Consider the following 26,654-nt stretch of genomic DNA (forward strand, 5'->3'; position numbering starts at 1 on the left):
CAATTACCTCGGCATTGCCGAATGCCGACGCTAATTTCGAGGGCTGGGTAGACAAGTGCTATATATTGATTTTCATTCTGAATTAATCATTTCTCATCCCTAGAGTCTCTAGATGTGCATAAAACAAAAAAAGTTAATTTGTTTATTGAATCATCTAATTTATAGTCAGACTAATAAGGATGCACAAAAATGACATCATTCCATAAGGAATTGTTTGTTTACAATATTCCCTGGGAGACAGACATCTGGGTAGATTTATTGCATAAAAATCACATACAAAAACAGCATGCTGAATTGTGTAAAAAAATAACAAGAGTATAAAATTGGCAATTATAAGTTTACAAATCATTATTAAATGTATAATGGAATATCAAATATTAAGTATTACTTTAGAAACATTAAAAATAGATATATGACAGCGAAATTACAGACAAATGATCAAATTAAACAATTGAGTGTATACATAAATTGAATAGTTCATAAATTATATAGTAAAATAAAGTGGTTTTTAAACTCATTACATTATATAAGAATGTAACTTTTTTTATTACTAAACTTATTTCTTTTTGTCAAGGTTTAATAGTAGAAATCATCATTGAAATTCAATTATGCAAATATAATGAATGATGCTTAATATCTTAATTGCGGCTAATCAGATAATTAAACATATCTAATTTATTGTGAGCTTATTGATATTCTTGTCAAGTGCACATATTTTTTTTTATTTATAAACATTTGAAGAGCTCTTGCACTTGCTAACATACAAATTGTATTTGCTAATATGCTAATTACATATCAGCTAAAAGTGGTTTTGTCAGTCAAGTGATTTTATTTTTCACGGTAGTTTTGCAATAAGGAACATAGTACTCACACTCTGTAGTGTGATATTTTCATTGCTTGCGCATTCATTAAATGTTGCATGTTACCGTTGTGAGCTGCATGCTAACCACTTTGAGTTGCATGGATGTACCCATGTTATTGAGTACCACTGGATCTGGTATGACTTTAATACTCATAAAATAAATATTACCAATTGCATCATGTTACCATTTTTAAGTCATGAACTTCGAACCACTGCTTGCTACATGATACAATATTACTGTATGGTACCATAGCAAGCTGTGGCACACCACTGCAAATCTACATTGTACCATCTTAACGCTGGTATGGTGCCATTGCAAGATGTATGGTACTATCTTTTGATACCACTATTATGAGCTGCATTATGGTATTACTACTACTACTACAAGCTATGTGGTGCCACCATATTGTATGGTATTACTGTTGTCTAAATGGTATCCATGACCAGAATACCACTTCCTCATGGTACCACCTTGGTTATATGGTACCACTGTGGGCTACATGGTACCACCATGGTTGTATGGTACCCATGTGAGCTACATGGCACCACCATGGTTGTATGGTATCACTGTGAGGTGCATGGCACTGCCTCGGTTATATGGTACCACCTTGGTTGTATGATACCACCTTGAGATGTACTGTAACACAATTACTGCTTTTTTCATATATTAATCTAAACTAGATAATATCTCCATGGTGGTGCTTTAAACTGATAAACTGCAAGTATATTAATTGGTTGCTGTCATTAAAAGTTTGTTAGTTTTCATAACAATTAATGTCTGCATTTACATTACTATCATAACTTGGCTTCAGTGTCACTCGCTAACTGCCTTCATGTTGATGTCTGTGCAGTGACTTTACTGGTCATATTACAAAGATTTTTACCGGGCTGTGCTGTTCTTTCTCTAGGTGGTTCTGCACCAATGCGAGCAGTGAAGGATTCTTCAGGTATCTGGTTACATCTGAATATTTGTTAAAATTTTTTTAAATTATTATTTTTTTGTTTCTTTGGAATATAGGTTCTTTTATTTTGCTGCTGATTTTTTAGTTTTTTTTGATAGTCATGTTTTCAGTTTGTTTGATATCTTTTGAATTTCTTTATCTAAAGATTATGATTAATAGCAGATGGTGTTTGCCATGGTGATGTTGCGATGTTGCTAATCATTTAATGATAGAAAAGATAATGAAGGCAGATGATGATCAAATGATGATGAAGATATTGATTTTTTCACAAACAGAATGTTTGTAAAGTTAGGCCAAAACATAAGATATTTTTTGTGCTGTAAATGTGTTTTTTCTGTACTGTAAATGCTGTGAATGTCTCTTAAAAATGTCTTTCAAAAACAATTATTTTTACAAAGATTTATTACATATAACAAACTGAGTGCCACTTTGGTGAAGGTGTATGCCTTCCAATTCAGGATTTTAGGTTCTAATTCTTAAAATTCCACAATGTTTGTTTTTTTAATTTCCTGTACACATTATCAAGTTTTTTTATAAATCAATTTTAATATAAAAAGTTTATTTCATTTTATTCCAAATTGATTTTTTTTTTTTGTAAATCGTTCCATGTCGTGACTAACATATTTATTTTTATTCTCTATACCGACCATATTTTACATAGGTATGCTAAATCAGACATTACCGTCCAAACCATCCGTTCCGAATGGTACGTCCCGTGCCAGCCATAGACGACCACCGACCCCTGATTCAAAACGTCGATCCTTTGGTGGTGGTTACAGCTCTTCCAGCAGCGACAAACTAAAGAGGTGGAGCTCTGCCGACAGTGGAAGCTTCCCTGCAGGGTAAGGCATGAGTTGTATTTAAGCTTCTTTCCACACCATTAGGTTTTATGTGATAAATACCTTTGATTTGTCCATATATGGGTGTTATATTACATCTTCATACCCATATATGGTCAAATTTTAGATTTGTCTCTGAAAATTTGACAGTGTGGACACAGCAAATGCATGGCTATTTTTTTTATAGCATGTGGTGCTTCATTTTTTATGCAGATTTGGGGAACAACTTTCTGACTGCTGTCATTAAAATATTATGTGCCCCAAGTATGAATTATTTCTAAAACATCAAAATTGATTTTTATAGTAAAAAAAATTATAATTTATGAAAAATTTCATATCTATTTGTTATATTTATTATCTTTTGTTCACATTTATGGGCATTTTTTCTCATCTGATGTCAGAAAGTTGTTTACAATAACTTGGCATTGGTCAAACATTTTTTGAAGAATATTATAATGGAATGCAAAGCTTCTGTTCTCAACTATACCATGGAGGAAATATATTCCTCCATGTTTATGGTACACAACATGGATCTTACATCAATTGGCAGCACTCCCTCCATCAGCTTTATTATCACATATTGCATTTTGGTTGAAAATCTAAAGCCATATTAATAAGTATTTGAAGCAAGGTATTCTGGTGTCCATCATCCAATCTCAGAATTTTCAATCTTTTTTTTTTTTGTCAAATATTGAAAGATGGCTGACACAGAAAACTAAGGCTGTATTTTCAAACAACAGATATATCATAAGACAATCCAAGAACAAACGTCTGCTAACAATTTCTGTTCTCCATTATTCAATTTGTTGGAAATTGTATTACGCTGTTACACATCATGAATATGTGTTCTCCAAATATGCTGATACTTTCCAGATTCAGGTTCAAATATATTAATATTGCTTTGAAAGATCCAGTGGCATCTATTGAGAATCTAAAAAGGTTTAATACTAAATACTAGCTATTAAAATTTATGAAATCATTGGTATTATACATTTTCATTTCAATTTTACATTTTCTTCATCCTTCTCTTGATATTATTTACTTTACATGGTTACATATAGCCGCAGCATGTGTTTTTATGTTCTGGTAATATTTGTATTGTTTTGATTTTTGCATGTATGAGGCATGTCGTGGCAAAATGGTTAAGTTGTCGCACAGGCCAGTATTGAGTAAATGAGCTATAACATATGGGAGCTCAAAAAATGACCTAAAAAATCAATGTTTTTTTCAATATATAGATCAGAGTTTAATGTCTAATTAATTATGTCCCACAGTCTTAGTTCTGGAAGTGGTCAACAAATCATTTATTTAACGTTATTTTGGTAGTTAATTCTGTTAAACAATGTATTCACAAATAACTTTAGAAGGCAATTACTCAAAATAATGTTTATCTTGACTCTAGGAGTGGTGTACTTTCACTTCCTAATAACTAAGGCTTAAAATGTCCAATTTTCAATTAATGAACCCTCATTTTAGAGATTACATACTCAGGTATTTAAAAATACCAATAACTTGTATTTCAATTTTTGCTACAACTTAGCCATTTTGCCACAACATTCCTCATATAAATATTTATGGTGAATTTCTTATATTTCTATGTTATCACATGAATCTAGCTATCCCATGAATCATTATGTGCATACCCTGAGGAACATGGCTTCCTGTTAAAGTCATGTGATTTCTTGTCACCATGCACCATATCATGACACATTGCTATGTTTTTTGGTTTGATTTTTTTTCTTGGAAATCTTATTACTTTCTTTCAAATGAAATCACATGGAACCAACATATTCTAAATTGTGAAATGATTCATTGATTAGTTAAACATATTATATATGGACCATAATAACTCGAATTCAATTTTGGTTTTAATATCAACACCAAATTTGTAGTCCAAGTAGTCCAAGTACATTTGGCGGACATCTCAAAATCTCATTTACTATATGAAAGAAAAATCAATCACCAAAACAAATTCTTGAGTTTATATAAAAGACTTAACCATTATGATTTCTCATTTGTGTTATAAGTTTTGAAAGAAAAAAAATACTGTAAACCTTGAATAGAAGCCCAATGGTCTTATCTCAAGAAGAAGCCTATCTGGAATTGAAGCCCCCTCTTTAGTTTGCAAAATCAGCCCATGGGTTTCTTTTCAAAATACCATGGGCTTCTTTTCGAGATAGTACAGTACATACACTGTACATGAATTTCAAAGAAAGAAAATAAACATTTTAAAACATATCTGGTTTATACAGTTAAATTGGCCCATCCAAAGTTAGCAAAGAAAAAAGAAAGAAGCAACCCGAGGCTTTTTAAGGTTTTACGGTATATCATCTATTTAGCTATTCCACAATCATATTCAGTATTTGAACCTTTGCTTTGTACCTTTAAATAATAATTGAAAATCGGAACAAGAAAATAGTTTTCCTGCTAATTAGCCATATGTGATAACATTCCTCTATTCTGTGCTTTGATCATAGCTGGCATTAAAAAAAAATCATAGCAAAATTTTTGTTGGAAACTGAAATATTTTGATAGCAAATCATTGAAATCAACAATACAATGTTGAAATTTTTAGGGTTTTTTTTCATAATTTTGTCCCAGACAGTATACTTATAATTCAAAATTCAAAACCATCATTTCCATAATTATACAGAGAAGTTTTTAATCGTAATGACAATCATCTTAAATGTTGTAGTGAGTACAGACAACAAAAATTCTCCATTTATTCTTGTTAAATCATGAATCCTTGAAAATATTACAACAAAAAATAACCAATACACTTCATGTTTTTAGAATTGTAAAGATAAAAGATAAACTAATTATGAAATCTTTTTTAAACAGTCCCATTGTCAATTTTGGGTTCTGGAAGAGTACTATAAGGTATGGTCTAAATTTAACTGCTGGGGCTTAAGGATTTTTATTATATTTTTCTGCACATTCCAATATTTATTTTTTTGGGATTTTTTTGCAATAATTCTGGAAACAATTTCTGGTCCCAATGCAAGTCTAAATTTAAACAAATTTGCAATGTAAATTTATACATAGGTTTTTATCTAGGGATTGTGAGACAATGTTAACTAAATTTCGCATTGCATACTGCTGATAAAAATTATTCATATGCCAGTGCACATTTTTTTTTTTTTTAATACAATATCTATACTTTGCATGAGGACAGATTCAATTAAAACAACACAATCATTATCTTCATCATCATAGCCTTTATCATAATTGTCAACAGCAAGATTTTAAATATTATTATTCTAAACATTATTATCTTATTCTTAATCAACAATTTAACATATTATCAATGAAGGGTATCTTCATTTTTTTTTTAAATTTGTATCATCACCGTCCATCAAGGGTTGATGCATGTACTGTAATTATTACTAACAAGAATCATTATATATAATTAGAAACAATTTTTTAGTAGCTTAGGGTGTTTGCTTACTTGATGTGGCCGTAAACTGCATGTTCCATAATTCTGCATGTTTCATATTACTCCCTATCACGCTTAGATCATTGTTGTTTGAAATCTGCACTTGTGCTGTTTGTTTCATAAGGTTTTATTATTGGTGGACATAAGCCATGTGATTTGAGCATTTGGTTCTTGATTTTTTAAGTTTACGCAAATAGAAAATGATTTTAGCATTTGTGATTGGACAAATGATAAAGGTGACCTTAGTTTGGGTGTGGTTTGCTGCTTGTTGCTGGCTGATGCTACGATGCACATGCACCGATTCTGCTGCTACTATGCGTTACGGTGGCCAACAACAAAATTAAGAAACAGTGACTGGTTTGTTTCGTAGATGTACATATCAATGACATTCAACAATAAACTATCAACTTAGTTTTCTTGACAACAATTGTTAAAATCCTATTATAGTACTACTCATTTTCATGAGTATCATTATCAGTCAGCATCATCAACCTAATATCATTGGCATCGTCTCTTCCAACATCTTCATTCATATTAATCTTTTTTTTTCATTATAAATATTAAGATCATTGACATGAATATCCAGCAACATCACCATTATCATCATCATCATTATCATCATCATCATCATCACTGTAGGACTGTTTAATCGATAATGAACCAAACAGAATTGATGTAAACTTACTGCGAGCTTAAAATTCTGAAGCATTGCATTCAGGGCTAATGAATGATTTAAATAAAAGGCAGGAAGGGTTCAAGCTTATATGGTAGCTACACAAAATAGCAGTCAGTAGAACAGGAGGTTAAAGTTAGCAAAAAGTGATTGGAAAGTCTGCATGGATTTTGGGTTTGAAATTTAGACAAATTTAATGTGAAGTAACAATGTTTTATTAGTAGTTCATCTGAAATGAAGAATATGGATGTACAATTGACACCGACCTACACTCTTCAAGCCACCACCAGTGACGAACGGAAAAGAAAGTACCGGTACAAAAAACACTCACACGAAACCTATATGGCTAAAGCGAAGTCGATGGATGCCAGTGTATTTCCCAGTAGGACACAACAGGGCAAGGAGAGAAATGCTAGGCCTGCCAGTATTTCATACCAAGTAAACCTTGACCAATCTAAGCAGTGGAAATCTGAGGCACGAGTGGATCAGCCTGTAAGCACCTATCGAAAAATGCAGCATCATAGAACCGAGGCACATAAACTTAATGTCGGCTTAGAGACCATGGAAAGAAGCAAGTCAGAAAATCAGGTATGTGAAGGAAGACCAAGCGCCGTGCGTCCAAGCTTCTCTGACGAGTTGCCTGGTCTGCCGGGAAACAATATTAAGAAATGGACATCTCAATTGCGCGTGTATTCACTGAAAGAACACACACCAAAAGAAGCAAGCCGAAGACGTGAAAGCCTTAATGAACCGCCACAACCTTCAAATATAAGAAAATCAAAATCTGAAATGCAAATTAGCACGACTAAGAAAGATTTGAGTACAGCGATTAGGTTTAATGACACACCTCCACCTGTTGATGTTAAAAATAAGGTACAACATTGGAATTCTGAAATTAATGTGAACCGAGAGAAACTGAAGGAAAATGTTGTTCAAAGGTATTTAAACTGTTTGCCTATGAAGAACCCCGAACCACCAAAATCAAATGTTTTTATTCCAAATCAAAAGAAATTGAGTAGAACCTGGTCAACAGAGACCTACACAAAGCAGTCACAACCTCGTACATACTCCAAAGTGAGCAACATGAAAAAAGCTCGATCAAGCATAGATCTCTCATCACTAAGCAAGGAAAAGAAGGTCCAACTCATCCTACCCTCAAAAGAAAACTTAAGTAGAAGTAGGAGGATTAGAGGAGAAACAGTGACTTTAAAATCCAATAAGTGGAGAACTGGAGGAACGTTTAACACCCACAAGAAATGGTAAGGACTTGCAAGATGGAAGAAAAAAAAACAGCTTTTGTTTGAAAGAGTATCCTTTAAATGTAAGCCAGGCAGCGCCGTATTTAGGGGCTTGGAGAAGCATGCCTCAACCACACAGAGCTTTTCAGACACACCTGACCAGGCTGGCTATGCTCCCTCTGGGTGTCATAGGTAACCTTCCTTCCTTTACGAATTTATAATTATGGAACTGCTCACCATATTTGGAATGCATTATATGTATTCAGCTTCGGTTTACAGCAAAGGGCAAAGAAATTTGGAACTATCACTTTATATTCTTTTGGCCAGGTATTTAATTTAAATAAATTGTTGGTAGAAAATAAAATTTGGACCTGTATTAGTCAGTAGCATGAAATAAAGATGAAATAAGTACCTTTTTTAATAAACTAACAAAATTTATTGAAACACAAGCTTTTGCTGGCTTGAGCTAGCGTAATCAGGTGAAACCTGTTTTTGAATGGACAATACTTAGTAGTGCATATCACTTATTGCTTTTTAAAAAAAATAGTGCTCTGTTATTTGTCTGTGTGTGTGTATATTATAAAAATTGTGCAATTATTGGCATTGAAATCAGACAAAAAGCTTACATTTTGTGATTACTCTCAGGAAACTGACCTGGGAAAATAAAACCTACCAACAGAGGGCAGTATTTAGCTTTGCAGAGTTAAGTGTTGAAGCAGATTTTTGAATTTTCCGGTTGAGTGCTTGAATTGAAAGCAATAAAAGTTAAATAACCTTCATCGTGATTGTTGTAGGTGTGGTGTTGTGTTAATATTAGACTAGTCACTGTTTCTGACTACTGTGTTGTTGGTTGTCCAGGCTTTTCGCATTCGCTCTGTGATTGCAGAGCTTAGGTACCTTTTATGTGCACATTTTTCTTCTGAATATTAAGGAATTCAGTTGTGTTAAAAGATGCCGCGCACTGCAGCTTCTTCTCGACCAAATTCTGCTCGTCCGTCGTCTGCTTCAAAAGCGCGAGCTGCAAAATCTCGCTTTCCAAAAAGGTTAGTTAAACATTTTAAAACTAATGTTTTATTCTTTGGCTTGTTAAATAGGAGTATTTTTATGTTTTTTATTACGAATTATTATTATTGTTTTTTAAGTATTTAACGAGCCTTGCTTTGCAGATGGTTTTGTAATACTATGTTGTTTGGCAGTCTGCCAAACTGTTGGTTAATCACTCCTCACAAACTGGTTGTCTGATCTCACACATCGAAACAATGCTTATTTAATTGGGTGATACAAATTTCAAATTTGCACCAATATATTTGAATCTAGATATGAATTCAAATCTAAGGCAACTCCTAAATTCCTTGTTTAGTCCATCGTTCACCAAATCATACATCCTCAAAATATCCAATTGAAGTCTAATGAGCCAACACAAACTTCCTTTAAATGAAGAATTTCTTCTGTAGATAAATTGTTGACTTTCAAATTTCTTACAATAATAATGAATACCACAATTCCTTTAGGGTATAATGGATTCAAAATCTAAGCACAACGATATGGCGATATTTCTGACACCTAAAGGAATACACTTACAATTATGAAACATTTTAATCTTAATCCTGAGCTTAATTTTACAGCCATGTATGCAATTTCAGATTTTTGTTTGTGTTTAGAATTAAGATATTTGTTTGATCACACTTTATTCTGATAAAGTAGAGCATCGTTCAACTTACAAAAAAAAAAATCTGATCAAATAATTTGTGTAAATTGCCTATATATATGCATGGTGATGTCATATCAAAACCAAATGTAGACAAATCACTGGTATTTATTACATAAGCATTTTAGTATGTACATAGTTTAATAGACATCTGTGAATGCATATTTCTAATTTTCAAGTACCAAGTCTAAATTTATAGACATAAACATACTGTAGTTTACTGCATAGTGTTTAACCAACAGTCTGGCCGCATATGCGGGGATAATTAAGGCCCAGTAATTGCTGGGAGGTTTATTTAACTGGAGGATTTTTTTTCCAGTTCGGCTAAGAAGAGTTCTTCGTTGACAAATCTAACCGGACGTCGTTCGTCCGCATCAGGGTGAGTATAGCATAAAAGTTGGTCCTAAACCAACTAAATAAAACTAACCATGTTCATTTTTTTTATTAATGTAATTTTTTTCTTGTAATTAATTTTCATGATTGACATTTCTTTACAGCATTAACAATTACAATTTTTTTGTGTTCAGTATTTTTGGTTTTTTTTTACAGTATTACTCTACATTGTCTAGTCAAAAAAGTATGTTACAGCAGCACTAACAACTCAATTTTTTACATGAATTTTTTTGTTTTTAATTTGTATATTATTTTTTATGTTTTGTCAGTCTTTTCAAGTGATATGTATTATCCTTAGTATCTAGAATATGTATTTATAATAATAATTGTTAAATCTAATTATTAAAATAAGCACCATAGACATTTCAGGGTTTTGTAAATATATGGCATGGGAGAGAGAGGGTTACTGGTTAGAACCTATTATATTCAATAAATAAATTGCAAATTTGGACAGTATAGGAGAGCAGGGAAAGGCCCCATGGACCTCAAATACAAGGGTTTTCTGATCCTAGGTTACACCCAATCCCTGGGGTCCACCCAATCATCCCATAGTCCACCCAATCCCAGGGTCTTCCCATTTCCAGGGTCCATCCAATTTCAATGTCCTAATTCCAAGGTCTTCCCAACTCCACAGTCGATTGTTCAAATCTTGTGAATGTTGTGGACTTTCTTCTTACACCGGTAGAGCATTTAATTGCAGTTAAAATACTTTTTTTTTTAAACCCATATGAAATGTTCAAACACTTCTTTTTCTCTTTTATAATTGAATATGTACTACAATTGAATGGTTCTGTTTGTTAAAGCTATTTAAGTTACTTAATTGAATTTACATCAATTTATATTGGCGCATAACTTATTACAATCAATTTAAGATAGTTAAAATGATAATCATAAAAGATCTGCTCAAGCAAGTGACTTCAAATGGAATGAATGTTGTTGTGAATGACAACAGCGAGTTCACCGAAGTTACGGACGTGTGATAAATGATAAAACCTGTGCTTAGATCCATCAAACAATCGTTTACTGTATTGATGAATAGTTACGGTATCTCCATGTTGGTGAGTTGTCTTTGTTTTCGGTGAAATGTATACCTTTTTTGAAATAGTTGCCGTGTGACAGCTTGGTGAAAGACATTGTATTTGCTATAGGCAAGAAAGAATCAATTGATCACCAAAAATATGATTGTTTGGTAGATAAATGGATATTCAGGAAATTAATTGGCATGAAATTATCCCATTTTTACCCAGTTAGTTCAAATAAAGGATTTATCTGACCTGTTTGTTATCCTAATGAAGAGATTAGGAGCTCCTAAAATAATAAGAATTATTGCAATACATTTATATCCTCAATTTGGAACAATCTGGCAGTATTTTTATACATTGAATTTACACCTAATTGTTTGATATAGATAAAATGGATTCAATATTTAAAACAAACACAAGCACAGTAATGTGTTCATCTCTTTATTATTATTCATTTAACAATATTTCAGCTTTCATTCAGTGGCAAAGCTTACTCAAAAAGGCCATCAGTACATACAAATATAAATATGTACGTAAATATAAATACTACAAGAAAAATATAAATTCTCTATAAGTTCAGATTTAACTATCAATGAATACAGAATAAAAAATAGGCTCCCGGTGGAAGTGTGTATATACTGTCTATCACTGTACATTACTGTATCTCGAAAAATACTACCACGTTCTATAGGACGTCCTTCAAAATAGCATAAAAAGCATTCGTATCGAAGTGCTTGTTTGAGTTTCAAACGCAAGTTTGTTGAGTATCGAACTCCATTTATTTTCAATTAGGGCCCCCCCCCCCTTCGTGGTAGCAGTACCTATCATGCACCTCAACCGGATTTACTAGCTCTTACATAGTTAACTGCCAGCAAGGGCAATAGACGCAAAAAAGGACTTAAGACACCGTTTTGTATATATACTTGTTCATATTGAATAACCATGTGTAGGTATGTGTGAAACATACTGTATTATGTAGTGTGTGTGGTTTTCTTACACGATGTGTTAGGTAGCTCATGATGGCTGAAGCAATTAATTGCTTCCTAGAGTTTGTGATATACAAATTATTTGAAGAAGTTTGGCTACCGGATTATGAGGCAGGAAGAAGAGAGTATAGGAAATAGTGAGGGACATTACTATGGAAAATTACAATAGTATCAACAAATATATAGTTTATAGTTATTAGTAGTTTCCATCATCAAAGAAGTTAACATAATTCTTCAAAATGTACAAACAGTAGTTACAAATTACGTAATGAATTACAGTAATTATATAATATTCAGTAGCATCCCTATTAAAGGGATGCATTCAAAGCTAAAAAAAGTGTGGTATTAATAGGGTGTCTCCTTAATAGGGGTTGGGCGTAGATATACGTTCCCTCATTTAGTGTCTCCTTTATAGGGGTGTTCCAGAGGAGAGGTTCTGCTGTAATTTAGCACAGTGCCTCCTTTCACTTTAGGCCAAATGTTAAAGCAGAAACATTTTTTAAATCATCAAATTGTATAATCTTAAATAATTAATAGAAAGCATACAAATACTGTAAGGTAAGTAATATAAAGTCTTGGTAATTGAATTAACCTTTAGATTGATAGCCAATAAAAAGGTCTATACCAAGAACGTGGGAACGGTACAGTATTTGTTTGTCTGGTCTGGAAGGAAAGTAGTACTGATTTCCAATAGAATGCCAATAATCTCTAAAATATACAAAGTAAACAAATTAAATATCAACACTATTCTCCACATCTAAAGCATTGTTGTCACCCCTGCAAAATGGCTGCCGGCAACCTTCCCATTATAAACAATGGTTGAATATAAATATTTATAACAATGTGCGAGACAGCTCCACGTTTATGTACAGTACTGTGTAATATACACAAATATCATTCACTGCATCAGTAATGCCGGTATATGGTTTGGCTATATGTGTGATTTTGTTTTGTCAATGCGTGGATTAGTACAACTTCTTTTTATTTTGGCTAGTTGAAGCTTTTAGCTGTTCGTTGGCCAGATGTGGTAGACTGTACCGAATGCTAGAATTCTCAGCACACATCTGCTGGTATCAGCATACTCATTCTATTGTTTTTACAGATATTGTTTCCAGTCTGAATTAAATGGCCCATGAATGAAACTCACTGCATGTCATTAGGGATAACCTACTTAAATATTATGTTCACTTTAATTGCATGTAAAATATTTATATCAGATGTATAGCTTAGTGGTTTTAAGATGATTGCCTTCTAATCCCAGGGTCCTGTGTTCAATTCCTGTAACAGCAGGACATTTTCTCATGACCTGAAGTCTATAAAGGGACTTGATTACAGTTATAAATGCATTTTATCCTGTAATTAGGAAGTTACTTGCTGTTTGATGCAAATGAAAAAAAAAAAAAAATAATATATAAATCTCTACGTCCTTAATGATATATGTTTTTTGATAACTTCATATGAGACAGATTGAAAACAGTTACATATTGATCTATAATATTAATTTTCCGCCAGCAGAATGTAATTTTTAATGACTTTAAGGTCATATTTGTAATTCAATTCCATTAAAGTACATTAATAAAAATGTTTGCTATTAATAGCACATTTCATATCATAGAAGTACTTACGCATTATGGTTCTTGTCAGTAGAAACTATAATAAATAATTTTACAGAATTTTCAAACTCTTCCACTTCCTTTAAATTATTCCTAGTCCTACATGAATTATAAGCATAAAAATATAATTTCATAAGACAAATATTTGCATCCTTCCAACTACCAATTTGTACCCTTAACAAGCCCGTATCCAGTGGGGGGGGGGGATTTATGGTTCAGGAGAACCCCCTTTTCTAGCAAACCCCCCTTTTTTTTTGGCAAACCCTCCTCCAAAGTCCTCCAACCCAACTAATGCACTGCAGACCCACCCAGACACAAACATTTTCAAACATATCTGCTTTTATAGCATTATTTAGACCCATAAAGCACAAAAATCCTCTTGCTTTGGGGGTTTCGGCGACCCCACCGGGGCTTCGACCGTGCACCCCACGCCCAGAAACCACCCCTTGGAAGAACCTGGCTACGGGTCTGCTTAAAGTCAGGCTCCGGAGGGAAAAAAAGTGTTGATGTGTTGTACATCTGATTTTTCTAAGACACAAAAAGCACGAAAAACTCAGGAACAGTTAATGAGTTACAGCTTTTTTAATATTTAAACTGAGGGAAAAGGGACATAACCACCATTTTTCCACCTTTTTACCCAAGTTTTTAAATATTCAAAAATCTGCACCTCATTAATCATTCAAAAGTTTTTTTGTCGTAAATGCTTTTCTAAGAAAAATATGTTGTACAAGATATAAAATTTTTTTTTCTCCTGAGCCCGACGTGAAGAGGAACAAATGTATGTAAAGTGTTGTGCTTAGAAGAGACAAACAAATGACCAATTTGAGATTTGAACCCCTTTCCCAATTTACAGTTGAGAGCATGAATGGCATCTGTTGCCCCAGCCTCTCCCACGTTCACATTGAAATTGTATATAGTAAATAGTCAATTTTTAATCATTTGTACAACATTATTTTTCATTTTTAATGATCAATATTTCCTCAAGCCTTTAGAAATAATGATTTATATTCTGGTCATATCCTCTCTGATATGCTTCACTGATTTCCGTTAATATATGCAGAATTGTGAGGTTCCACTTCCATTAATTGAAATCATACCCTATGTTAGCAGATTAAAAAATAGTTTCATAACAAAATTTTCAATTACATAATAATTAAAGTATTTTTATTTCATGTATTGTTGATAAGGTGTTATAAAAACTATTTTATTGCAATGTTCAACATTTAATAAGAATTTAGAATTAAAGGTGAATTATAAATACAGTACCTACATTACTTTCCATCTGATAACCCTTTGGATTTTCGTTTCTTATTCATTTTCCATTCTGATGCATATCGATAAATTATGCAGGTCTGTCATAAGTTAAGAAATATGTCCCTAGACCTTTTAAGGGGTTTATGAATGACACAGTAAGTGCCTTTTAAAGGCCTAATATGTAGGTGTTGATCTTACAGTGAGATTTATACATAAGTATATATTCTTACCATTATCTATCCTTTCCATAACATTGATGACTAAATACTGGTCATTTCTACTAAATGATCATGTAATAGTCATTTCTATTAAATGATCATGTAATAGTTATTTCTATTAAATGATCATGGCAAAAAGTCTACAAAACCTACTAGGAACGAAGAATGCAACTGTGTCATTTTGAGGGCGTATTTTAGGTGTTGTCCTTGAGGCCTTGATCTTCGGTCTGCAATCACGCCATTACGCAATAGTTAAAAATTTATAATGCTGCAATAACAGTTTACTACATATTTTGGTGCCTGGATTTAAATGAGCAATGTAAAAAAACAATTAGGGGAAAAAATGAATCCATAAATTGAGTTAAAAAGCTTTCCTGTAGAATAAACCATTCTAATTTTTGTGTGTGTTTCAACTCAGATTTTAGTTCTCTGGAAGATTATTTTTATTAATTATTTCAAGCGATAAATCAAAAGTGAGCAGTGGGAGGTGTATCCACTTCACAGGAGGGCATTTTATTGGATTAGAATAGCGAATATAATAAGTACTGCTAATTAAATCTCCCCGATAATGAAGTGGTTGAACCCAATCTAGCAGGTCAGTATCTATAAACATTTTAGGAAGTCCCAACCCAAAGGATGCAAGTGAATTGTTGCGAGTGAATCGTTGCGACTGCTTGCAGGGTGGCTTCACAATTTCGGAGACTTGACAACTTCATCAAATTCCAACGTTGGCACTCTATCTTAAGATGTATGGTAGAAAGAGGTAATTTAGTTTTGCTTTAATGTTTTTTGATAAAGTAATGAAATTAATATTGAAACTTTTAAGTCAAGTGTAAGCAGATTTTTTTTAGTAAGAATTACTGTAGCCTAAATATTTGAACATCATGCCTGTGAGGTGCAGAAGTAGGAAATAACGATGTCACAACAGGATGCGCTACATGAGCCCTCCTATTTACATATTGGGTTTTCCCTAATCTTACAGTTAAGAAATATATAGTTTTTAATTCTATACCAATTATAAATTAACTACGATTTACTTTTAGATCAAGTTTCCGAAAGCAGTGGTTGTAAATAATAACAAAATTGAATTTAAGCTAAATCAATTCCATTGAATATTTAAATTTATAATTGGTGTTTAAGTTATTATTAAATTTTAAATAAGAATTTTTAAGGAGGAGCAGTTTTATGAATTAATATATTAACAATGTTTAGTAATTTTTTTTTTATCTAATTAATTTATTTTTATGTTTTAAACTAGGCTTTCAAAAGTGTTGTTCATGGTAGCTGCTTAGAAATGGAATTTGATTTTTTGCTAAACACGTTTCATTTTTTTCTTGATTGTGCCTGTTATACTCTGTTTTTGTTTTTGTATCTTGGTAAATTAAATATAATCAACTGATAATGTAACTTATATTGTCATTTGGTTTACACTGTTTTATAGATGTAAAAAATGATTCTTTCTCAACTTCTTATACACACTTTTAAAAATCATTGAAACAATATAATTTAACACTATTTAATTACTCTCTTCTAGACAAAATATTGAATCAAAATTTAACAGATATTCTTTTTGCCATTTCCTTTTCAATTTTGTTTAAAATTAAAGTTTAAGTAATGTAGTTTTTGATACAATAGTTCTATATACACTATATATATACTGTATGTACATATTATTTTTCTTTTTTCTAACTCATTAGTTTTAAGTTCAATTTCTTTTTTCATTTTGCCTTTCTTTTATCATTTTTACTTGTGATCCACTTGTGATACCAGTGCTACATCACTGAAAGTGTAATCACACTAAAGACAGAAATAAATAAATAAATTCTAGTAAAAATCTGTAAACATGTTTTTCTTATTTTGTTTGTTGCTGCTGTCATGTCGGAAACAGCATTTCGAGAATTTTTGAGTTGGGATGTCCGCATTTTTAATCATCGATACTATTTTGTCGTATTTTTCTTGTGATTTGTGTGAAATCATGTTTAAATATCACTTGAACAAAGTACATTTAATAGTCATCAATTACATCAGAATTTGTTATTCTTATCATTGTCATCAACTCCTCATCATTAGTTTAATCATCATAATATTGTCTCATTATTATTACTACTGTACAGCAGGACAGTATCATCATATAATTCCCTCAACATTATTATTGTTGTTATCATAATGATCATCTTTATCTTTGGATGTGTATTTAGGTATATAATGTAACTTGCATCATCATCATCATCATTATCATCATCGTATTCAACATCATCTTTAATTAAATCATCAATACTACGATCATTGTTGTCTTTAGCAACATCATAGTCATCATCAATATCATCTTAATCATTATCATCATCAGTTTTACAATTCATTCCCATTATCATCATCTGTAAATATATCATTAAAATTTGTCTAATTTACCATTATAATTAATTTGTCATAATAATTATTATCATCCAAGTAATTAAAAATGTATTATTAAGTTTTTCATTTACCGTTATTAATTATGTTTATATAAATTTTGTGTTATTGAGAGTGTTTATTGATGATATTTACCTATTTTCTTGTTTATTATTTGAAGAAATTGTATTTAAATAATGGTTAAATTGTTTATGCTGTATAAGCGACATTATTTTGATTGCCAATACCAAATATTGTGATCTAAAACCACTAATTTGGGCCATCCTAAATAATAGAAATTCCCCCCATGAATCCAACCTGGGATTTTATTCCGGGACCCTGACCATGGTGTAGACAACCCCTTGGTTCAGACCTAACTGTCAGACTTGCTAGACCTACTGTTGTCAGATTTTTTGGAACCACCAATTGTGATACCTAAACTATTTTTTTCAGTGTATTTCTGATCATAGGAGCTTGCGCTATGTTTGTATTTTAAAAAATGTAACAAAACTAAATAATTTAAATTTTCCTTTCACAGACCTAACAAAGATGCTGAATTTAATGCTGGTGAGTATTTTATGGGTTTTTTTAATGAATTTTTGTGAAATTAATAATAATAAATATAAACTTTACCAATGGCTCTTAGCTGGAACTAGCCTAACTGAGGCACATCAATGTTTTAAATTCAACCCAAAGCATATTTTTACATAAACTGTATATGTGAAGAAACCTTGCAAATATACAGGTAAAATACTTTTAATCAGGCAAGAATACACAATTCACTATACCGTGCACAAATTATGATAATAGGCGGTTTATCACATTTGTGGGCATTTGCCAAATGTCTGCATATTTGTTTACATCATGTTGCCACAACCTGTGGTTTTCAGGTCATGCAGATATAATATTTCTATAGTCCGCTAAGCCTAATTCTAATCTGGATGCTATTTTGAAAAACATTTAATGGGATGTCATCAGCTTCAGCCATTCTAATTATACCCTGGGATTAGGAAAAAAATATAATTTCATTTTCTTTAAAAACCATTATAATCGTCTGTTGGCGAGTCACGAAACAAGGTTTATTGAAGTCTTGCCTGATTCTGTTCTCGTAACATACGATCAATTAACAATCTGGAAACAAATCTTGATTTTACTAAGTTACAATAGACATCCTCATTCCCTTATCATCAAACATCAGTATGTCTGCATTCATTAAACTCCAACTTTTGTCATCTTTTTTTACAAATGACACCTCGTTTGTTCTGTCACTTGTTTTTCTGTGACTGATCTTTGTTTAATAGAGAGCTTTCGATTTGCAACGATGTAGAACGTAATGACGTAATTTTCATTTAATTGCGCATGTCTGAATGCTGTTAGGTCCCTTATATCTCCCGTGGCTATGGGGTTGGATCTCAGGAGGCTGTCATGACAAGGTCCATTTGTCATCTGTGCTATTGTGTACTATATTTTGTTCTAGTATGTTATGTTAACCATAGCCTTTTCAAAATTTGTAGTATTAATTAAACATTGTACAATTCTAAAATGATGTTTTCATACAATTTATTTCTACTGCTACCATTACAGCTGTTGCTATCACTGCTGCTGTTAAAATAGTATTATTGTTGCTGTTTGTTGTTTTTGTCATTTTGCTTTTATTTTTATAATAGCTATGTCTTTATGATTTATATAAATCATATATTCATTTTTAATGATTTTTTTTTTGTAGATGAAGGTCTGGTTCGTATATACATGCGGGGACGTCCTATTACCGTCTACGTTCCGTCAGACATAGAGAATTTCGACATCTCATCTAAAGTAGCTGCCCCAGCTGAAAAGTTGAAGATAGAATGGATGTATCCTTTAAACATTGGTGAAAATTGAAATAATTAGATTCCATCATGTCAGATATTGTCTTTAGTGTGGAAATGCAAGCCAATTTGAACAACAAAAAATGACACGCCCACAGAAAAATAAGCCAATAACAACACCTGGTATTAAAATGGCTCATTTCCATGCAATAATTACTCATTATGTAGTACTTCAGACACAGATGCAGGAATTAAAAAAAAAAAAAACTGTCCACCTTTGAGTAAAGTAGTGTGTTGAGGCCGGTTCACAATTTAAGATAAATAGAATGTGTACCTAGTACTACAATATAATTGGCTATTAGGACAGTTGAAGCAAGGGTGAGATAGGCCTAATGTATCCACACTCTTATATTATAAACCATATTTATAGAAGGTGACCCTTCCAGTATATCCTAGGTCAACTGATATTCAGGGGCCCTCTTAAATAAATGAAATAAAGTGATGCTTTTCAGCGAAGTGTGCCTATATGAGGCTTAGGGAGTGGAGTTTTACAGTAGTATTCACAAATTCTCTATTACATTATAATAATACACAAAGCAATAGCTTCTGATACACATATACTGATGTTCTGCTACTGAAATTGTCTACAAACTAGTCATCATTAGGTACTTATATATTCCGTTGGGGATACCACTAGGACGACATGGTTCAACTCCGGCTAATTTCAGGAATTTACTCAGGAAGCAAGTCTCTTCCTATCTCTCATGATTACTTTTCAGTGATTATAATTTCAGTCTGAACTGTTGACATTTAATTGGAGTTAAAAAGTCTCCCCCCACCCCTTCCCATTGCCATGCTGAGATGCAGATGCCTGATTAATGCCCATGTCAAAGTCGAACATGAACATAATTTAACTATTTATATGCTATGTTCAGCAATCCCTCAGCTTCAGTCCAGTCCAGACTATTTTATTTGACAAAAACAAGTGACATGTCCAAATATGGTCATGATGACATCACATCATGACCATATATAGGCATATCATGACTATATACAGTATGGGCATACAACAGTTTTTTGTTGAGGAAAATTAGAAATTTTCCTCATTGCTCTTCACAACTGCTACTGTCTGAGTCATACTATCTACAGTTGAACCTCCTTAGTATCAAGACCAACGTGAACAATTTAGAGTGTGCGCCCCATTTACTCTCAACGTACATGTGTTGTAAAGTAGTCGTAAACTCGCTATTTCACATCTAAATGGCATTTTATGATTTATATCTCACATTTTGATATTTTTTATATGATGTCTGTTAGAGTAATATGTTGACAAGAAATTACAATTTGAATATTCAAGAAGTATATTTGAATATTATTGAGATTTGTTTGAATAGTCATGATGTGTATTGTTCATGGCTAATTATGAGGGTATTATAGAGATTATTAAATTGAGCAATGCTGTAGTTGCTTAAAATCATATGCAAATTAGGTCTATAATTATGAATGTACTATAGCAACATTTTAAATGTATTCTTGAATAATCCAAACTTGTTATGCTTCTTATTTAGACCTGGTCACCTTCCAATTGAACAAATTCCTGGTATTTAGCATCTTTGGTCTCTAATTGAAAAAATTATTATCACAAAAATTAAAAGGATATTAATAAATGCTCATCCAGGGCCACAGAAAAGTGGTCTTTAATTGGAGGTGCTCTTACAATGTTGTTATCAATCTTAAATGTTTTTTCATCTTTTTCAATCGTTTTATAATATCTGGAATTCATCCATTGCCTTGCCATATATTTTTTATTGTCAATACAATTATGCAGTGTCTAAATTCTGTTTCTTCACAAATTACAGAATTATTTTAATAATAGCATTGACAACCAGTTGGTATAAGTGCAGTGGACTAGTGATTTTAAACTGCAAAAAATTCCTTAACCGTTTCTAGGTATGGTTACCGTGGGAGAGACTGTCGAAGCAATCTCCATCTATTACCAACTGGCGAGATTGTTTACTTTATGGCAGCGACCGTTGTGCTGTTTAACGTTGAAGAAGGCCTACAGAGACATTATATGGGTCACAATGATGACGTTAGATGGTGAGTGCACTGTAATTTTATATTTATTATTTTAGTGTATGAATATATAAACTACCATATTTTTTTTATTATATATACTTTATAAGTGATTTCAATGTTAATGGCTCTTTAAGTTATATTGTTATTGATTATTATGTATTTGATTTGTTTCCAGTATTGCTGTCCACCCTGACAAGGTCACCATAGCTACTGGACAAGTTGCTGGACATGACAAGACAGAAGGAAAGGTAAGTACCATTGTGTTTTAGCAGTGGCGGCACCATGGGGGTGTCAGGCTCCCTCTCTTCCTCAGTCATGCCTGGACATCTTGTCATCTGACGCCAATCCCTAATATTGTGGTTTAAAAGCACAAATTTTTTCGCCATCCTAAAATCAGAAAATTGTTTCCAATAAACATCACCAGGGATGTTAATATTCTGGGAGCCTGACCTAGGCTATAGAGGGCTCATTGGTTTGGCAAATTACAGTATAAGTACTCTTATGAAAAGTATAAATTGATGATCTCAAATGACCCAAATCAACATTTTATTGTGTACTCTTTCATGGGGAGGGAGGGGTCACAGAGAAGAGTATGTTTTGTCCTCTTGTGGAAATGATGAACATTATGGATGACCCCTGATAACTGATTTATGAATGAAAATGTTTTTTTAATCTTTAATATTTGCAAATTAAACAGGTATTTTCAGAGTACAAGTTTTTCTAAATGTGTACTTTGAATAAAGTTTTGAAAATAATACTTTGGCAATTTTGTCTTGTTTATAAAGCGTCGGAAAGTTAGGCCAGGTGCGGAGGTAAATTCTAGTAAATAAGCCACATTATTTGCATTTTTAGTCAGTGAAATATTCTTTATATTTTAGTGTTCTTTAAACCATTAACTTGTTTTAAATGTCGGTTTTTTTTTTTTAATATAAATGTTTTTTTGTCAAATATGCTGTCACTCTATATTGCTAGTATTTGTAATAGTGATTGTGCTTTTGACATGCCTATGTTTTGTGATTATTTTAAATGTACATGGAAAATTTGTTGGTATGGGAAAGTATTATATACTGTACAAATATTTATTCTCACCCATCTGATTTCCTTAGATCACCTTCCCTACACCCAGCACTCTTGAATTTGACTTTTTAGATGTGTCTATTAGTTTTAAGTAATTCTTCTCAGTTTTATAGTATGTTTTAAAATGATATAGGGATTTTTAGACTTTTATCCATTTACCATCCCTATTTTCAGTTTTCGAATACAAACTATGGAAACCAAAAGAAATTATAGTTTTTCAGTATTACATTAATATACATCAATAATTAATTAATGTGTATTCCTCCATTATATTAATTTTAGTAAATTGTGGTTTAGGGTAGAATTTATTTTGTGTTTGCAAGTGGTCTTTGGTCTAAGCCAACACAATGTATGTTTTTGTTGTAAAGAATTCATATTTGTAAATGTTGAGTTTATATGATGTTTATTTAATTTCTAGACAGTGATATGTTCATCATTATCATTATAAGTTGCCATAGCTACAAATGCCTGTACTTGGTTGTTTCTTTTGTGGATGTGTTTTTTCTCACTGATACAACTGTTTCTATCTAAGTTTACACTTTTCTATATAAACACTATGTTTGCGTTTCTTCACCTTGAAGTGCAAATGGGTAGCTCGTAGGAAGTGAATGCAGTTGGGTTGTGTTTAAATAGCAGCATGGGCAAGAATGCTCTGTTGGGAGCGGAGAAGTTTGCACATTGTGCATGATTGTTTATGTGTTTAATAACCAGTGGAGAAAAAATATCTAATGGAAATGGAAGGCACTAAAAAAGCTCAATAACATATGTAAAAAGGGAGAATTTATAACTTTTCCTAACTTAGCATTTTTAAGTTATGTCAAACATATGTGAAAGTTGTCCAAAATCCCAGCATGCATAATACAAAATATGTGATCCCTATGGAAATAATGGGGGGGGGGGGGCTGCAATTTTAGAGATGCCCCAATACATTTTTCCATGATCTGATCTGTTCGTGTTTTATTTTTTGTTTGTGTGTTGTTTTAAAGATTAGCATATTGAATAAATCAAATATAAAACAATTACATACAGTATTTAATTTTTCAAACCAGTATTTGTGCATGATAATACTTTTGTGTTTATAGCCTCATGTTCGTGTGTGGGACTCGGTGACTCTCAACACTCTCCATGTGATTGGTCTAGGCACTTTCGACCGTGCTGTCTGCTGTGTTGGATTTTCTAAATTTGTAAGTACCGTATCAACTCGTGTAAATTTTTTGGAGTCCTGTTGAAGCTCATTAGTTCAGCATTTGTATTGGTTATTTTAATTATGAATAAAAAAAAAAAAATGTTTTTTCTTTCCTTGAAAATATATGGAATCTCAGAAATATGACATAAATTAAGCAAATTCTAAGAAAAATAATTTTGTAGTAATTTTCTTATATTGTGATTATTTATTATGAATTTCAGATAATAATTAATATTAATAAATGTATTAGGTAAATTATAATAAGGATTAACTTACTCTTTTTAAAATTTACTGATTATGAATTTCAATGTCTTGATATTTTGTTATTTCTATAGTAGTACTGTAAATAATTAAAATAATAAATATTATGAAAATATTTAACAATTTGATATTACTTTTAATCTTGTATAAAATTTACTTATTATTTTAATATATTTATTTATTTTAATTATGAATAGTTACAGTATTATTGAATAGATAATGTATTACTTGCAGCATTCGATTCAGTGTTATGTATGATTGGTTTTGTCTTTTGCTGTTTAGAATTTTTTATACAGGTTTGTTGCATATATTTATGAATAGAGGCAGCATTCTTGATGGAACGCACCATTAGCTTTTCCTATGGGAAACCAATCCATTTTGATGTGTTAATAGAGATATGAAAGTGCTCAACTGTAGTAGCATATAAGTAGATAATGCTGAGGATAACTCTAAAATATGACTTAAAATTGTTGCAAATTTACTGGATTAAACAAGTTGATGCATATTTATTTAACTAAGTAATTAATATTCATTGAAATGAAATATGTTATTTACTTAGCATATTATGAATATCATAATAAATTATTATTTGGTTTTTGCAATATTATTATTGTACATATCCCAAGTATAGTGTGTTAATATATCTTTCAATATAAAATATCAAATTGAATAATTTTGGCTACAAATTACTGTTATGAACTTATACAATGATTTTTATAAAAACCATTATATTATTTATTCAAAATGTTAAATCTATGGTCTGCAAATGACAATCTGTGATGCATTTTCATAAATGTCTTTAACGCCACTCTTAACCCAATTACGCCGCCCTCTGTAGGACGGAGGTAACACATTGGTTGCGGTCGACGAGGCCAACGACCACTGCATGTCTGTTTGGGACTGGAGCCGCGAGAAGAAACTATGCGAGAGCAAGGTAACGGTCTGCGAAGCGCAGACGTGGTTAACACCGCGTCAGTGTTTCTTTTGTTTGTTGCATGCAGCTTTGATATGGAGTCTTTTGTTGTTCTTTTTTGCATTTTGCTTTATATCGTCAAGGACGAGGGCGTGTACCTCTTAGCGTTGGACGAATCCAACGATCATGTCATGTCCGTTTGGGACTTACAGAAAGAAAAGAAGATTGTTTCTACCAAGGCAAGTTCCATGAACCGTTTTTGGTTTAACGGTGGCTGTTGCACCCTTTTCATCGCCTTCACCCCAAAGAAAGATTAATCGTTTTCAGCAGATTCTCACCCTAACTCATTTCAATAACATTTTGCGAATGCACGCTAGAGGCTGCGTTTGGCCAACAGAGGGCTGTATTGCATTGCTTATCGAAGCATGTGGCAGAGTAGTATGGGCTTGAACTTATAACCATATGGTCATGAGTTCGAATCCAAGCCGAAAAAATACCTTGACAACGTTAAAACTAAATGTACTTTTGTCTCGTGCTCACTATTTTTTAGAAACATTTTCTCTTGCTTAGATTTGTTCATGTGTGTCTGTATACTAACACAGTAGAGTACACAATTCTTTGGTGTGCTTATTATTATGTGTGATTTATGTGTGTACTTGACCTAACAGTGTCTTGTATTAGTGTTCTTGCATATCACGTTAATGTTTTTGCATTTCAGATTAAGATTTAAAAAAAAAAATTCCTTGAGAATAATTTTCAGACTAGAATTGATTCTTGCTTTGACTATTTTAAATTCACCAAATAAAATTGCTATAGTTAATGTCATCCAAAAGCTAAAAAATGTCATTGGTTGTTAGAATTCTAACTAATAATAATAAAGTTGAAAGTGATTGGCTTAGCACATTATTTTCAGAATCTAATGTCAATTTGATTGGTTGATAAATTTCTAATGACTAAACTTTGATATGATTGGCTTAGCACACAATTTGCAGAATCTAACAGCAATCTTATTAGTTGTAAGACTTCTAACTAGTTTAACATTTATCTGATTTGACAAAAATTTAATTTGTTGGTGCTTTTTCTATGTTACCAAACTTGAAATCTTTAGAACAGTAATTTCATTGGCTTTATATTTCAAACAATATTTAATCTGAAAGTGATAGAAATAGCACATTATTTCAAAATCTCATTAATATTATTTGTAGATTTCAAACTATACTGAACTAAAAAAAAAAATATAGGCTTAGTACAAAATGTTAACATCTTCCATTGGCTGATATTTGATTTCTAACCAAACTAAAACTAAACATGAAAGTGACTTGCTTAGCACACAATTTTTATGAATATGTTAGTGATTCAATAGTTAGATTTATTCAAATTGCAAATTAACATAATTTTCAGTGCAGTTATTTGATTGGCTGTTAGGTTTCTTATAATATTACTAAACTTCAAAGTGATTGGCTTAGCACATAATCTAACAGTGAGCTTATTGGTTTGCTATATTTCTAACAAATTGAAATAATTATGTACTTTGCTTAGGACATGATTTTTAGTAATACTTATATTTTGTATAATTTTTTTTCTTATTTCATTATTACATAAAACTATCATGATTTTTAAATCATATTTTTGTCTTAATTTCATTATTAACATTCATCATATTCATTTTTATGTTTACATTATCTTATTTTGTTCTCACTTGAAATTTTCAGACAAAATCTTTTACATATATACATCT

The 26,654-nt window shown here is 31.9% G+C and overlaps 1 protein-coding gene across 8 annotated transcripts in view; it reads left to right on the forward strand.

The window, feature by feature from the left end:
* The window catches only part of LOC117105640 (77 kDa echinoderm microtubule-associated protein-like), a 51,054-nt gene that overhangs the window by 15,318 nt on the left and 9,082 nt on the right, over positions 1-26,654 (forward strand). Inside the window, exons 3-12 of one of the 8 annotated variants that reach the window (XM_033246833.1) lie at positions 1,771-1,809; positions 2,486-2,666; positions 10,038-10,097; positions 18,131-18,159; positions 19,319-19,445; positions 21,351-21,500; positions 21,655-21,727; positions 22,265-22,291; positions 23,639-23,740; positions 24,842-24,937. In XM_033246833.1, the coding sequence (XP_033102724.1) occupies positions 1,771-1,809; positions 2,486-2,666; positions 10,038-10,097; positions 18,131-18,159; positions 19,319-19,445; positions 21,351-21,500; positions 21,655-21,727; positions 22,265-22,291; positions 23,639-23,740; positions 24,842-24,937 (884 nt within the window). Of the gene's footprint in view, positions 1-1,770; positions 1,810-2,485; positions 2,667-8,821; positions 9,054-10,037; positions 10,098-15,847; positions 15,968-18,130; positions 18,160-19,318; positions 19,446-21,350; positions 21,501-21,654; positions 21,728-22,264; positions 22,292-23,638; positions 23,741-24,841; positions 24,938-25,059; positions 25,156-26,654 lie in introns of those variants that run through there. The other 7 variants (XM_033246834.1, XM_033246835.1, XM_033246836.1 and 4 more) reach the window with 7 other exon arrangements.

Source organism: Anneissia japonica, unplaced genomic scaffold, assembly GCF_011630105.1.
Source record: "Anneissia japonica isolate Jap-2015-1 unplaced genomic scaffold, ASM1163010v1 scaffold287754_len4335492_cov202, whole genome shotgun sequence".
NCBI classification, from domain to species: Eukaryota; Metazoa; Echinodermata; class Crinoidea; order Comatulida; family Comatulidae; genus Anneissia; species Anneissia japonica.